Source organism: Rissa tridactyla, chromosome 8 (genome assembly GCF_028500815.1).
Source record: "Rissa tridactyla isolate bRisTri1 chromosome 8, bRisTri1.patW.cur.20221130, whole genome shotgun sequence".
Taxonomy (NCBI): Eukaryota; Metazoa; Chordata; class Aves; order Charadriiformes; family Laridae; genus Rissa; species Rissa tridactyla.
Window position 1 is genome coordinate 27,550,425 of NC_071473.1, and position 12,510 is coordinate 27,562,934.

The following is a 12,510-nucleotide window of genomic DNA, read 5'->3' on the forward strand; positions in this document are numbered from 1 at the left end:
ATGCAGAAGAATTTGCTTTTGGGGTTAAGTGTGTGTCGTTTAAATATAAATTCTGTGATGCATAGCATTTGTTATGGCCTTCTTCACACAAACCCAGCTCTTTTCCAGCACATATGCTGGGGGTGAAGGTATTTAACAGCTTATAACAAGGACAATTTACCTGGTGGTATGCAGCCTAGCAACGTGTAAGATTTACTTTATGGAATAAGTGGTAGAGCACATGAAATATCGACATTAAGGTCAAATACAGCATGTTAGGAGCCAGCACACAGGTACCCTTTTAAGGCAGTGTGGCATCGGACCAAAATAAAATTGCATTTTTCCTCCATGAAGGGAGCAAGCCTGAGAGAGTTTTCCTTTGCCTTTCTCCATGACCAGCGCCTGCAAACCCACGGTCTCCCCTTGCTGTACGGGGGAAAACCCAACCATTTTGTCTCTGCCCCTATCAGTACATAATCAGCTTGTCCAATTACTCTAACAGCCCAGGGTACACATCCATCAGCTGTCACCCATCCAACCTCAGCCTATGCAGGAGCAGGTTAATTAATAGCTGAAAACAAAAACTGCCAGAAGTAAAACCTTTCTGAGCTGGTACTGGCTGACAAAGCTCCCACCTTGGTGAACCGCAGCTTGTGTGTGAGGAGCTAGTTCTAAGAAACGGTATCGTTGTGAGAAAAACTACCAATCAAAAGATGAAAAAAATAGCAGTAGCGCAAGGGACACTATCAGAGAGTTGCTTACATGCTCTGAGTAGCTCCCTGGATCCGTGAGACAAGGATGGGCTGAGCAACATACTGGGGCATGCACTGCAGCCTGTTCATCAGCTTCTTGATGCTGGGACACTATTGGATTTCCAAGAAACTCAAAGTTTAACCTGAAGATTTCTATGTGAAAGACATGGAAAATTCCCATAAAAGAAACTAAAGTCAGGTTTTGTTCCCTCTTACCTTACTCCTAGCTGAAGTACCTCTTGGGCAGCCAGTTTGACTAGCAGAAGCTATGTAAAAAAAAATAAATATCCTAGAAATCACAATGGCTTTACAAACCTGCTTGCTGAATGAAGCAGATAACAGCTAGTGTCTGCTCATAGCATAGAAGGTGACACACTTTGGTGACAGATAAAAATATGGCCCATTGTCATGCTCCTCTTCAGAGAGCTTTAAACACTAGCATCACGTTGAAGCTATTTCAGACAGGGAACACAAGGAGTGGGGAGGTCACCGTTTAGACTTCATCGCACTGGGATGCAAACACAAGGTACCTTCGGTTCTTAGACCGTCGTCCCAACACTGTATGTGGAACAAGAGCCTGGTGGTGTTTCTGGATCGTGACCTGCGTTCAGCTATGTGGGTAACACTACCCTGATCCAGGCATAACCCATCCCCATGTGGAGGGCTGGCCTCCGCTCGGAGGTTCCTCAGGCAGATCCAGACCCCTCTTTGCTAGTCTACGCTTTGTTCTAGTAGCCTCTGATATTGCTAGAGTCAGTTTTCCCTCTGCAGAGAAAAATATAAAATAAGGTATTTCAGGGGAAAGAAGGTAAATGTTCAGAAATGTAACCTGGGAAGTAGCGTGAGCACTTCTCACAGTGTCAAGACAAAGACACTGTGTAAACAACAAAGCCCTTAACTTCCTATCAGTACTTCTGCCAGAAACCCCTAAGGTTTACCTCCAATCAATATTTACAATACGGGTAAGGATGTGTTTATTCCGTGATGTACCTGAAGAGCCATAAAGGAGAGACTAGCTTTGGAAACATCTCACAAGTATGTTTATTAGTCAGGAGCACTCTGTCTCAAAAGCATGACCCATTTCATCCTTTAAATGGCATTTCATTACAGTGCAGCTGCACAAGCCTCCATTCTCCCTGAACAGATGCTTGATATGCAGAAGGCAGGCTTTCTTATTTACATACATAAGTTCCTGGATTTGTTTAGGTTTGAGGACAGTAGTTCAAGAAAAGTCTGTTTGTCTTCATCATTTGAAAAGGTTCTTTCTTTTCTTTCTCCACTGTTTATTGTCCACATCCTCGGTACCGTCGGGCGGATCTGGCATTACAAAGCCATCAGTCATTTTATAGTAGACTACAGTGGAATCTGACTCAACTATGGCCAAGGTAACTGACAGTGGGGTGTCAGGATCCTCTTGTGGGAGAGATGCTTTCTTCAAGATTTCTCTTATCCTAGAAGAGGAAACAATCCATTAGAAAGGAGTCCACAACCGCCCAACGATGGCACAACAGTAGAAGCGCACCTCTGCTGTTTTTATTCTGCCTGGTTTTATTCTGCAAATTTTTCTTCACTAAAGAAAGTATAATATCTGTTCTAATAAAAATCCAAAGTCATATAATCAAGCAACAAAATCAAATAACAAAGAATCTTATAAAAACATACTCAGTTACATACATCTCTGCTGGAAACAGCTTGACACATGCTTCTAAGCTGTGCTTGGGTGTACTACTGTGCACGTGTCTCAACCATCCTTCAACTACCACAATCATAGCATGGCAATCTCTAATGGCCTTGTTTTCATAGATTAAAAAGAAAAAAAAAAAACCTATCTAATTGAATAACACATGGTGTTTAATTAGAGAACAAAATAATTAAGACTTGCTCCATTTGTAGAGATAAGCCTTCCAGTCTCTGTGCTACAGTTCTCTGCCAGACCACGGAAGACGCAGGAGCTGAAGCCAGGTTTCTCTACCTCCCCGTCTAGACTAGAAGCCACAAGACTAATGTTCTTCTTCAAGACAGTCTGCATAAATAATGTCTTCCTTAAAAATTCAAGACAAAGTTATGCAATTTTTCCTGCTCAGCTTATTTTAAGAATAACATGCCAGTTACTTTTCAGCTCAGAGCTGAGGACGGCACCGATTCCTGGAGTCCTTGTATTACTGTTCCGACTGGGGAGCACGTACCCCAGGGCAGAACAGTAACACTCCCCATAGCAAGCACGGCCACAGGGAGCTTTCTCCTTCACCTAAATGTTGGGTGCAAGAGGGCTCATCTGGGATTGCCAGGACAGGTTACGCTCCGGGGAGAGGTCAGTGGGAAAAAAATCACCCCTCACTTCATGTGCCCCCCGAGATCTCCTTCACCAGAAAATGGGCATTTCTGAAGCTGGGCACTGTAGTTGAAAATAAGGCTCTTTCTAAATGCATCAGCTTTCAAACTTTAATCATCATCTTCCTTCCAAACCTCTTTGATCCCTTAATAAAAGCCAAATGGAAAGCGGCAGAGAATATGCAGCAGCCTGGAAAAGCCTATGCTATTAAGCTCGTGACCCTCTTAAGTATCCATCTGTGTTCTGAACCGTTCATAATTCAACGTGGCTAAACTCAGTACTGCCTTTTCTTTTGCTTTCACTAACGGCCCATATATCACGCAAGGCAAGGCAGTACAATATAGTTAGCGAGTCATTTCATGCAACAGAGATACTAAGGCTGTGAAAAGCCATATTCTGGTCCTCCTACCATCAGCACAATTCGTAACAAGAGAACAAATAAGCAGAGAGATCTATATTGGCCACTGGCAGAAGAGAGACACCTGCAAAAGACTCCTATTTCAAGCAACGTGACATTAACTTCTCCGCTCCCTGCCACCTTGGCACTGCTTTGTCTGCACGTTTGTAGACAATTCATGGACGGAGGTGCTCTGCAACAAGAAAGAAATGCATCCCTCTATGAGCAATGCCTCAAATACGGCAAGGCCTTCCAGTAAAAGCACTACCTAGTGAGAGGGGTCACTGCCTGCTGCAGCTGCACCAGTAAGTACCATGCGACTCGCAGGTGCACAAGCGGGGACCGGGACTGCAGCGAGCAAGGACAAATGAACTGGATGTGCCTCTGTGCTGACGCTGGGCACCTTCCGCTCTTCTCACTTCCAGCCCCTCTTTAGGGGTACCTCCAGCCCCACAACGTCTTGCCATAGCTCTGGAGGGTGACAAGGGCCTGGGGAAGGATTCCAGATGTCCTTCCAGACATGCTACACATGCACAGAGCAGGAATCCACTTGTCACACCTTGGCAGCTCACGTCTGGAGAAGCTCTGAACAAGTTATCAATGATGCAGCCAGGCTATTTACTGGCAGAGACCCAGTGAGGAAAGAACCATCCATGGCTTTTTATGAAGCATATAATACCCACTATTAATCTCTCTCTTTCTCCTGGGAATGTGAAATAGAAATAATAATAAAAAACCAAATACAGGCACAGCTACCCGGCAGAGACATTTTGGGACCCAAAGAAACCAAACGCACGTTGAGTGTGGACAGTCCCATATCTGGAAGCAGACTCAGGCAGTGGCTTGTATTCACCTCAGCCAGGGCAGAAGCTCCTTCATATTTTCTTTAGTAACTGTCACCGTTTCTCTTCCTAGTCTATTAGGGGGATGGATGTAACAGCGAGGCCCTAGATCTAGATATCCCATTACTCATGATTTCTTCTTATACTGTCAAGCAGAGCCATCTGAACCTCTGTTTCCCCCATTTAGCACTTAGACTTAGAAGATGCACCATGATCCCAAAAGAGGCCAGATCCTGACAACAGACTGATGAAGCTTCTTTGCATCCTGACTTACTTTTCAGCAGACTGAGTTTCTGTCTTTATGTAAAGAGCACAAAGGCATGCCATCGCCCCATGATGATCTGCTAACACTGCTGTCCACAGAGCCCAGTGCCTTCCACTGCACATGGGCAATCTGCCTCTATCGCTGTAAAGAATTAAAACTCCAAAGGCAGGATGCTCCTCTTCCCCCTTTTCTCAACACAGGCAGCTCCAAAACAAGAGCTCTCGTTCATGCATACCACAACTTGCCATAATGCAATGCAGCACATCTGCAGATTAGTGAGAGGGTATCTTTTAAAAGAATAAGCTCTGGAATTCAGGAAGTCTGTATCAGGCGCCTGCGTTTCCTCCCCTCCCCTGAAGGCATCACTGTTAGCCTCTGCATCCAGCATGTTCATAAAGCTTCTCTGCAGCACGGACATTTCAAAGAAGGAGTCACAGAACATCTGGGTTTGTGCTGATTTCACTGCACTTGCTAACTGCCACGAACACAAAGATGAAATATTGCAGGAAAGGTATAGCTCTTTTCATCCTTTTGATGTATCTAACACTGTCTATGAAAATAAAAGAAAAAGGCAAGAAGTGTTCTTGGCCTTCTGAAATTCAAAGGAATGAATGTTTGACCTCCTAAACAAGGCTAGAAGCCTTTATTTCAAGAGACGCAGCCCTCTAGGCTGCCCATCTCACACGATGACTGCATTCAATGACTAAAATGAAGTCTTAAACAAGAAGCCCATACGTAACACCTCCCCCCAATAGAGCTAGCTGACTTCATTTAATAAGTAAATGGTTACAGATAAGCTCCTTAATAACCAGTACATCTGCTACACCATACAAGTCATGTCAGTTATAAAAGATCGCTTTTGCTTAAGTAAAAGTGGACGTAACTTTTCTGCAAGTGTCAAATATTAGAAGCCTCTGGAACAGCGAAATTCAATACATCCAGTACTTTGGCATGCTCCACCAACAGCCTTTATAACCTCCATTCTCCAGCGTCCTGACCAGCCTTTTCCTCGTGAGTCACAACTGTTTTAGGACACATTCCGCAAACATTGTTCCCAGTGATGCCAAGGGGTCCACAATGACTCTGGTTTTGGCTCCCCAGCCATGCTGCAACAGCATGAGCCCCACAGAAGCCCTGGTGTCAAGCATTTGTCATGGACTGGCTCCAGCTGGTTCCTCCTTTTCAACGGGCATTCAGGTATGCCCACTCCACTGGCAAGACATCAAGTTTGAAGCAGAACCTAGAGACTTAACATGAGAAAAGGTGCAGCTGAGAAACAGTTCATACTGTCCTGTAGTATCTGAATGAAAGCTCAGCATGTTTTCAATACCATCTCAAGTAAAGCCTGTGTTGGAAGAATGCACCATTCCACTCTGTTGTCTCCTGAAGGACACTGTACAGCACAATACTCAATCACCTGAGTACATGTCCACCCACAGGCTCAGCCTCGTTCATCGCCTCAGCCTGGCTAGGAAGCCTGGGGACGGTCAACCCCATACAAAAGAAGAGGGATATTTTTCACCTTTACCCCATCTTAATTTTTTGTTACAAAACACTTTTGTACTAGGTACACACATCAGAAATCTGTACCGTGTTTCCTAGTGATCTCCTTCTAATAAAACAAACATCGCCCTTTTCACTCCAGAGAAGGAAATAGACATACGACTGGTGAATTTCAGGCAATTGTAACTTGAGGTTTTAACTGACTGTCCAAAAACTAAAAGAGAATGGAATCATAATGGAAATATAACATGGGCAGAAATTTTTATGACAAACAAAAGAGTATTTCAGCCATATAGCCCATGCAAGTACCTCCAAGAAGCTGCAGAAACTCTGGAAGCTCAGAGCAGTTTTATGGAGGTTGCATAGTGCTCCATTGAGCTGAAATGGAACTACCGCCTTCCATACCACAAAAGCCAAAGACTTTCAATCTGCCCTTTATACTCGGATGAATAATTCATTGCAGGCTTGGCCAGCCCAAACAGCTCCCTCCCCTCCATGCAAGGCAGGGCTGAAGAGTCAACACAAGTTGGTCTCTGTACCGCCGCAGAGACCATTACTCTGTGCAGTGGAGTGCACCATTGTACCAGACCCGTTCAGACAGGCACCATGACAAGAGAACCAAGGCAGAGGAAACCCCCCCAAAAGCACAATACCTTGAATTTAGCCAGCACTACAAACACAGCACAGCATGGCTCACCAGGACGCTGGTCCTCATCTAGATACAGGGCAGGCAGCAATATTAACTTAGTGCCTCAAAATATATGGGAAGAAGCACATGGTGGTGGGAGACGGTGTAAATGGATGCCACTACTCCTTGGGATTTGTTTCCAAACTAAAGGAACATGGGATGCCAGAAGAAACTCAGGTTTTTGTAATGGAAAAAAAAATAACACCAAAGAAAACATCATGTGCCTCACTGATCAGGAAAAGGAATTGAAACCCCAAAGAACATAAAACCCTTTTTTCCATGGAAGTTGAAAAAGAAAACAAGACAAATCATTCAAAAGGGAGGAATCAGAATTCAGTGAAGTTGTATAAGATACACCAACCGTAGGACATTCAATCATAGTACTGCACAACCAACCCAGCTGTATGAGTCACATCAATCACTTTTATACTACTGAGTTTGCATTTAGAAGCCATTAATTACATTTTCAATGTGTGATTTACTGTATGAATAAACTCAAATAATGCTTATATCAGAAGAGCTACTGACAAAACTGTGAAGAGGATACAAGATAAGGAGCGCGTCACACTTCCAACGCATTTAAAATAACAGGGCTTCTTACAAGCAAAACCACTTCAGATTAGAGGAAGATCTATTTCACAAACTACTGATTTAGAAGAGGATAAATTGCTTCCAGTCCTTGCATTCACTTGTACTCATACCTCTTCCTCTACCTTTAGCAGGTTAACACAAAAAGCCAAAGCATTGCTTTGAACACAAGGCAAAGCAGCGTAGTACAAAAGCTTCCCTGTCTACATATAGCTTGGGAAGTCAAATGAGAAATTATTATTTAAGACATCAGATACCCAACACGCCTCCTGCTGTCAATAATCACAACAACAAAATATTCATCGCTGTCAGAACAAAGAGGCAGTAGCAGTATAACGCTGTTTCCAACTCCTTCTGCAGGATACCTTTTAATGGCCTCCCTCCGCGCTACGTAACTCTGAGCTACAGATATTGTCTATATCCCCTGGTTTTTGCCTACGATTCCAGCAAAGGAGCTGAGGAGCTGAAGCTGTCCTTCCTCTACGAAGCCAGACCAGGCCCCTCTGAACAGTGGTGACTCCCTAATGAAATGCCAAGCATGCACACGCACATTCAATAACACAAACACAAGCATATATAATCTTCCTGCCTGATGACACCTATGGGTATTGAACACATACAGGCTTTAACGGACTCACCTGGCATTACAGCCCAGTATTCAGCTCATTTTCGTGACAATACACTCTGTGTAGTTACTCTGTAGTGAAACCTAGTCACAAACTGTATTTTTAATCAATGTGATGCATTCACTCTTTGCTTCTCTAACACACATCCTTCCAGTAATGGATTCCATCCGCACTGGTGCCAGAAGCAGAGCAAACAGTATCACCACAGTACAAACAAGTTCAGAAGCTCCAAGTGAAAAGCTCCAATGAAACAGTAAAAGATAGGACATACAAGCAGTGCAATATCTCACTGTCATTAAAAGCCAATTAGAACACACTTGCTGGCAATGATCCAATACCAGGAATCAAAGTTTCCAACCTAAGTGGAAATGCACTACATTAAAACAAGCACAACTCAGCACGTAGGTGTAATTTCTCAAAGATCACATATCCTAATTTGCTGCCTTCTTTTCCCACCTAAAATCTATTTTGAACTGTGAGTAGCAGCGTGTCCCTTTCACACACATATAGCGACCTGCTTCTTGCTGAGAGGCTGAATGACACTCAAGCATTTCATCCCGCAAGACCTCTCACCAGCTTTCCTCTGTTGTGGAGATCACACCACATTTCTCTGTAAGGCCAAGCCCACGAGAGAGACTGACCACTATTTGCAAATGGAAGATTTTTTCAGCATGTGGATAGTATTCAAATCCATCAATATCTATTAAGTACATTTTCTCCCCCCTCACAAACATGCTCTTAGGAAAACACACAACAGAATTAAGATGGAAGTCTGTTTGCAAGAGACCGATCGGTCACTTCTGAAACCTCAAAAAGAAGCAATAACCATAGCATGTCTAAAACATCAATCCTAGAGTGCACACACATACATGTCTGCTAAGTGCGACTCATTAACTACCTACTACTGTGTCAGGCTGCTGCCCAGAGAGCAAATGGAAACAGCAAACACTAGCAAGATCTGTAAAGCCAGCCCTGTGCATATGCTCCTAGCAAGAGTAGGAACAGAAGAAACTGAAATATGTACTACCATATGATGCAGCTGAAATAGTTCAGGTCTTCAGAGACGTCACAGGAAAGAATGGCAAATACCAGCAAGAGAAGGCAACCATTATCAGCGAGTAAATCAGACTGTGGGTCTGAGGCTGCTCTAAGGGCCAGTTAAAATACGCTGTAAAATTACTGAAGGGGAATTTCTCTAGGCTGCAAATATCTGTAATATCACAAAGTCACAGCCATGCTGTCCTCCGCTTGAAAATTACTTGGTCTTGCACATGTAAGGAGAGTAAGTAAAAAAATCACAGCTCAAGGGACAGTTACACATTAGACTCCGGATAAGTAAGAGGAATTTCCGGTTGAAAGTAGCCAAATTATACTTTCAAAACAAAAAGCAAACCCAGCCAAACACACCAGGCTTATCCATAAATTTGACAATAATAATAAAAAAAAAAGTTTATTCTTAAACAGGTCTGAGGGGATTTCTTTCCTTTTGGGTACTTTAAAGCCCAGTGACACAAGAAGTATTGCTAGATTTCCCACACTACAAAAAAGCAGCACAAGAATGTTCAAAACATAAACTGTGAAGGTCTTGTATTCTGACCTTGTCTCTCAAAGACATACTTTGATATCTATTGTTATCTCCTAGAACAAATGCAACTTCTGAACAATATGAAGTCTTTATCAGCAGGAGTCTGTTGCTGTGGGAAGCTGACATCAAAGGCACACCACTTGCAGAGAGGGAGAAGCAGAGATTGATGCAGCTTAGAAAATTAACGAAATCTCAACTTTGCATGTATGTTTGCAGCACCCAAAATAACTCTGCTTACAGGCTGAGATACTGCTTTCCTCTGATGCTGCTTTGTATCCTCCCCCTTCCCCTCCTGACCAAGTCATCAGTAGCCTGTTAAATATATCTGTTCTTCATTTTGTCTTATTGGTAACGCGAGCCAAACACTGACCACATCCTCACCTCTCGTGGCTTAACGATATGTGCACAGGTACCGGCACCATCACTTGGAGACTGTCCTGTTCCTTTTCACGTGCGTGTAAGCATACAAGCTGCAGTTCTGCTACTCCGACATGCTTCACTTCATGCCAGTTTCTCCCTAGAAAGGTTCATCATCGATGAGAAGGACCAGAACACAAACACATGAATTTTAATAATTCAAATATAAAATTTGATATTTAAGTTAACATCTAAGGTTCTGCTTTCCCTCCTTCTCCTCACAGGACATTTCCCATGAGAGACAACAACCCCATTCAACTGTGAAATTCCCCTTCTGAGAAACAATCCTGCTAAAGAAACCCACGGGAGCAGTACTAGTCTGCTGACTCCAGAGTTACACTGATTGATGGTGAAAAGGGATCTGTCTGACAAAGCTTTGTTTCAAAAAGGCAAAAAGAAGATAAAAACCACGCAGCTTTTGTCATCTAGAGCATAAAACTGTATCCAAATTTGGACTTTATCAGTACCCTAAACTGTGAAGCATGTCAACTAAAAGCACGATTAATGATAGTACACAGTTCTTCCCTTCCATTTGAAGGGATAAAGCTAAAAGTTTTTGCTGCAAAACTACAGGAGCCTTCTCTTAAAGCCTATTAGGGCATTTTCTTCAGAGGTGTAACAATAACAGACACAGTGCTTTCTGGCCTGTAAAATCCCTCCCTTCCCTGACCTTTAGAACCACCAGCCTCCAAGAGAAACTGAAATATTTTTATTAGCCTGGCTGCCTGCCTACCTATAGTTGCTTTTCAATACAGCCAACTTGGAAGAATCACAGGCAGAAGTTTACATATCACATAAATCTCTTACAAGACAGCACAAGACTACACTGCATTGGTCATAATTATTGCCACCAGACTTCCAAATTATCTTCTTTCCTATAGGAATCCTTGCCCTTTCCAGAGAACAGCATCCTAATCAGGCCAGCACACATCAGCCATTTGCTAAACGGTAACCTTAGTGAAACACTGTGATTTAGTAACTTTGACATTAATCTACAAATGAGGACACTCTTACCAGCACAACCCCTGAACTTGTAACTTCACCTTTCTATTTTTCCTTCCCCTACTCCTCTCTTTTTTCCCCATGCTGAGTGCCTTTGCCCTGGAACGCCTGCACCCGTAACTGCTGGACAAAATGGGTCCTCATCTTCAAAATGGGCTTTTGAAGCCCAAAATGGGCTCCAGGTAGGCACAGGATAGAAATCTTCAGCACCAAAATACCGTCTGTTTCTTAAATAACCACCACTGCATTACGTTTCAAAAACAACGCCAAGGACTTTGTAGGAAAGGTCCTGATAGTGCAAAAATTTCAATAGCACCTAAGACAAACACATTTGTTGAGATGTCTATCCAGTCGCTTCATCAAATTACCTTCCAGGAGGTCCAGGTATACCACAAACGCAGCATAGATCTGAGCGCTGTCGGATATATCGAGAGACATCATTTCTGTGAACTGAAACCCAAAAAGTAACGCTGGTGAAGGAGAGCAGAAGTTATATTAAGAATGCACAGACCAAATCCAGAACGTGTACGGCCATCTAAGCCACTGAAATCAGTTTTAAGGACCAACAGGCAACTAAAAAGCAGTACTTGTTTTCTGACAGTATCTTAAGAGCTCTTTTCTCCACATTCCCCCTATTTCAGCGCTTAAGAAAGCACGCCAGATAAACAAATACATGGGGAATCGCAACTATTTCTGGAACAGATCTGGCTTTGTGGAGAAAGCTTATGAATTTTACCTATTTTTGCTGCAGTACATCAACATAAGGTGACAGCCAAATTAAATACCTCCATGTTTTCAGTGCACTAAAAATTAAGATGGAGTCAAAGCTTAGGACGCTTGCGCTTTCCAGCTGCAATTTAAAAAAAAACAAAAACCAAAAAACGTTTCAAGCATCTAAAACCTCGTCCCCTCGGAAAAGCGGCAACCCCCCCAACAACCCCATTTGGCGCTCCTCACGGGCCGGGGGGCGAGCCCCCTCAACAGGCCCGATATCGCCAAACACGTTTTGTTAACATCTCCTCCTCCAGCAACTCTTCGCGGGGGGGGACGGGACACACACGACACAACGACCCCCTTCACCGGCCCCGCGGCCTCGGGGTGCCCATGATCACCGACAGGAGCCCTCCCGCCTTGAGATGCTCCTCAAAGCCATGGGGAAGGGGGAATCCTGTCAGGGGCCTGGACAACGGGCACGGGCAGGAAAGAGGGACCTCCCCCCGCCTCAGCCGGCTGGGCCCCAACGGCGCCCCCCCGCCGCCCCTCAGCGCCCGGGCCGCCGCCCCGCGCCCGGGCCTACCGTGGGGTGAGTCGCCATCCAGTTGCCGCCAGCATCCCCCGCCCAGCCCCCCTGGCCCCCCGCCGGGCCGCAGCCCCCGTCCGCCGGGCCGGCCGCCGGCTCCATGCGCTCCCCGGTGTAACGCGACTTCGCTCCGGGCGGCGCCGCGCACCCAGCGCTCCCCGGACACGGCGGCGGCGCCGCTCCGTTCCGCCCCCGTCCCGTTCCGCCCCCCCCCCCCCCCCGCCGGACACGAGG

The 12,510-nt window shown here is 44.6% G+C and overlaps 1 protein-coding gene across 1 annotated transcript; it reads right to left on the reverse strand.

Annotated features, from left to right (window-relative positions):
• Nucleotides 1-1,748: 1,748 nt before the first annotated feature.
• Nucleotides 1,749-12,333, reverse strand: TSEN15 (tRNA splicing endonuclease subunit 15). Its single transcript, XM_054213154.1, has 4 exons — nt 12,274-12,333; nt 11,345-11,426; nt 9,939-10,074; nt 1,749-2,182 (listed from the first exon to the last, which is right to left on the reverse strand). Exons 1-4 carry the CDS (start codon nt 12,289-12,291, stop codon nt 1,978-1,980), a joined length of 441 nt encoding a protein of 146 aa, XP_054069129.1. The 5' UTR covers nt 12,292-12,333; the 3' UTR covers nt 1,749-1,977.
• Nucleotides 12,334-12,510: the final 177 nt, after the last annotated feature.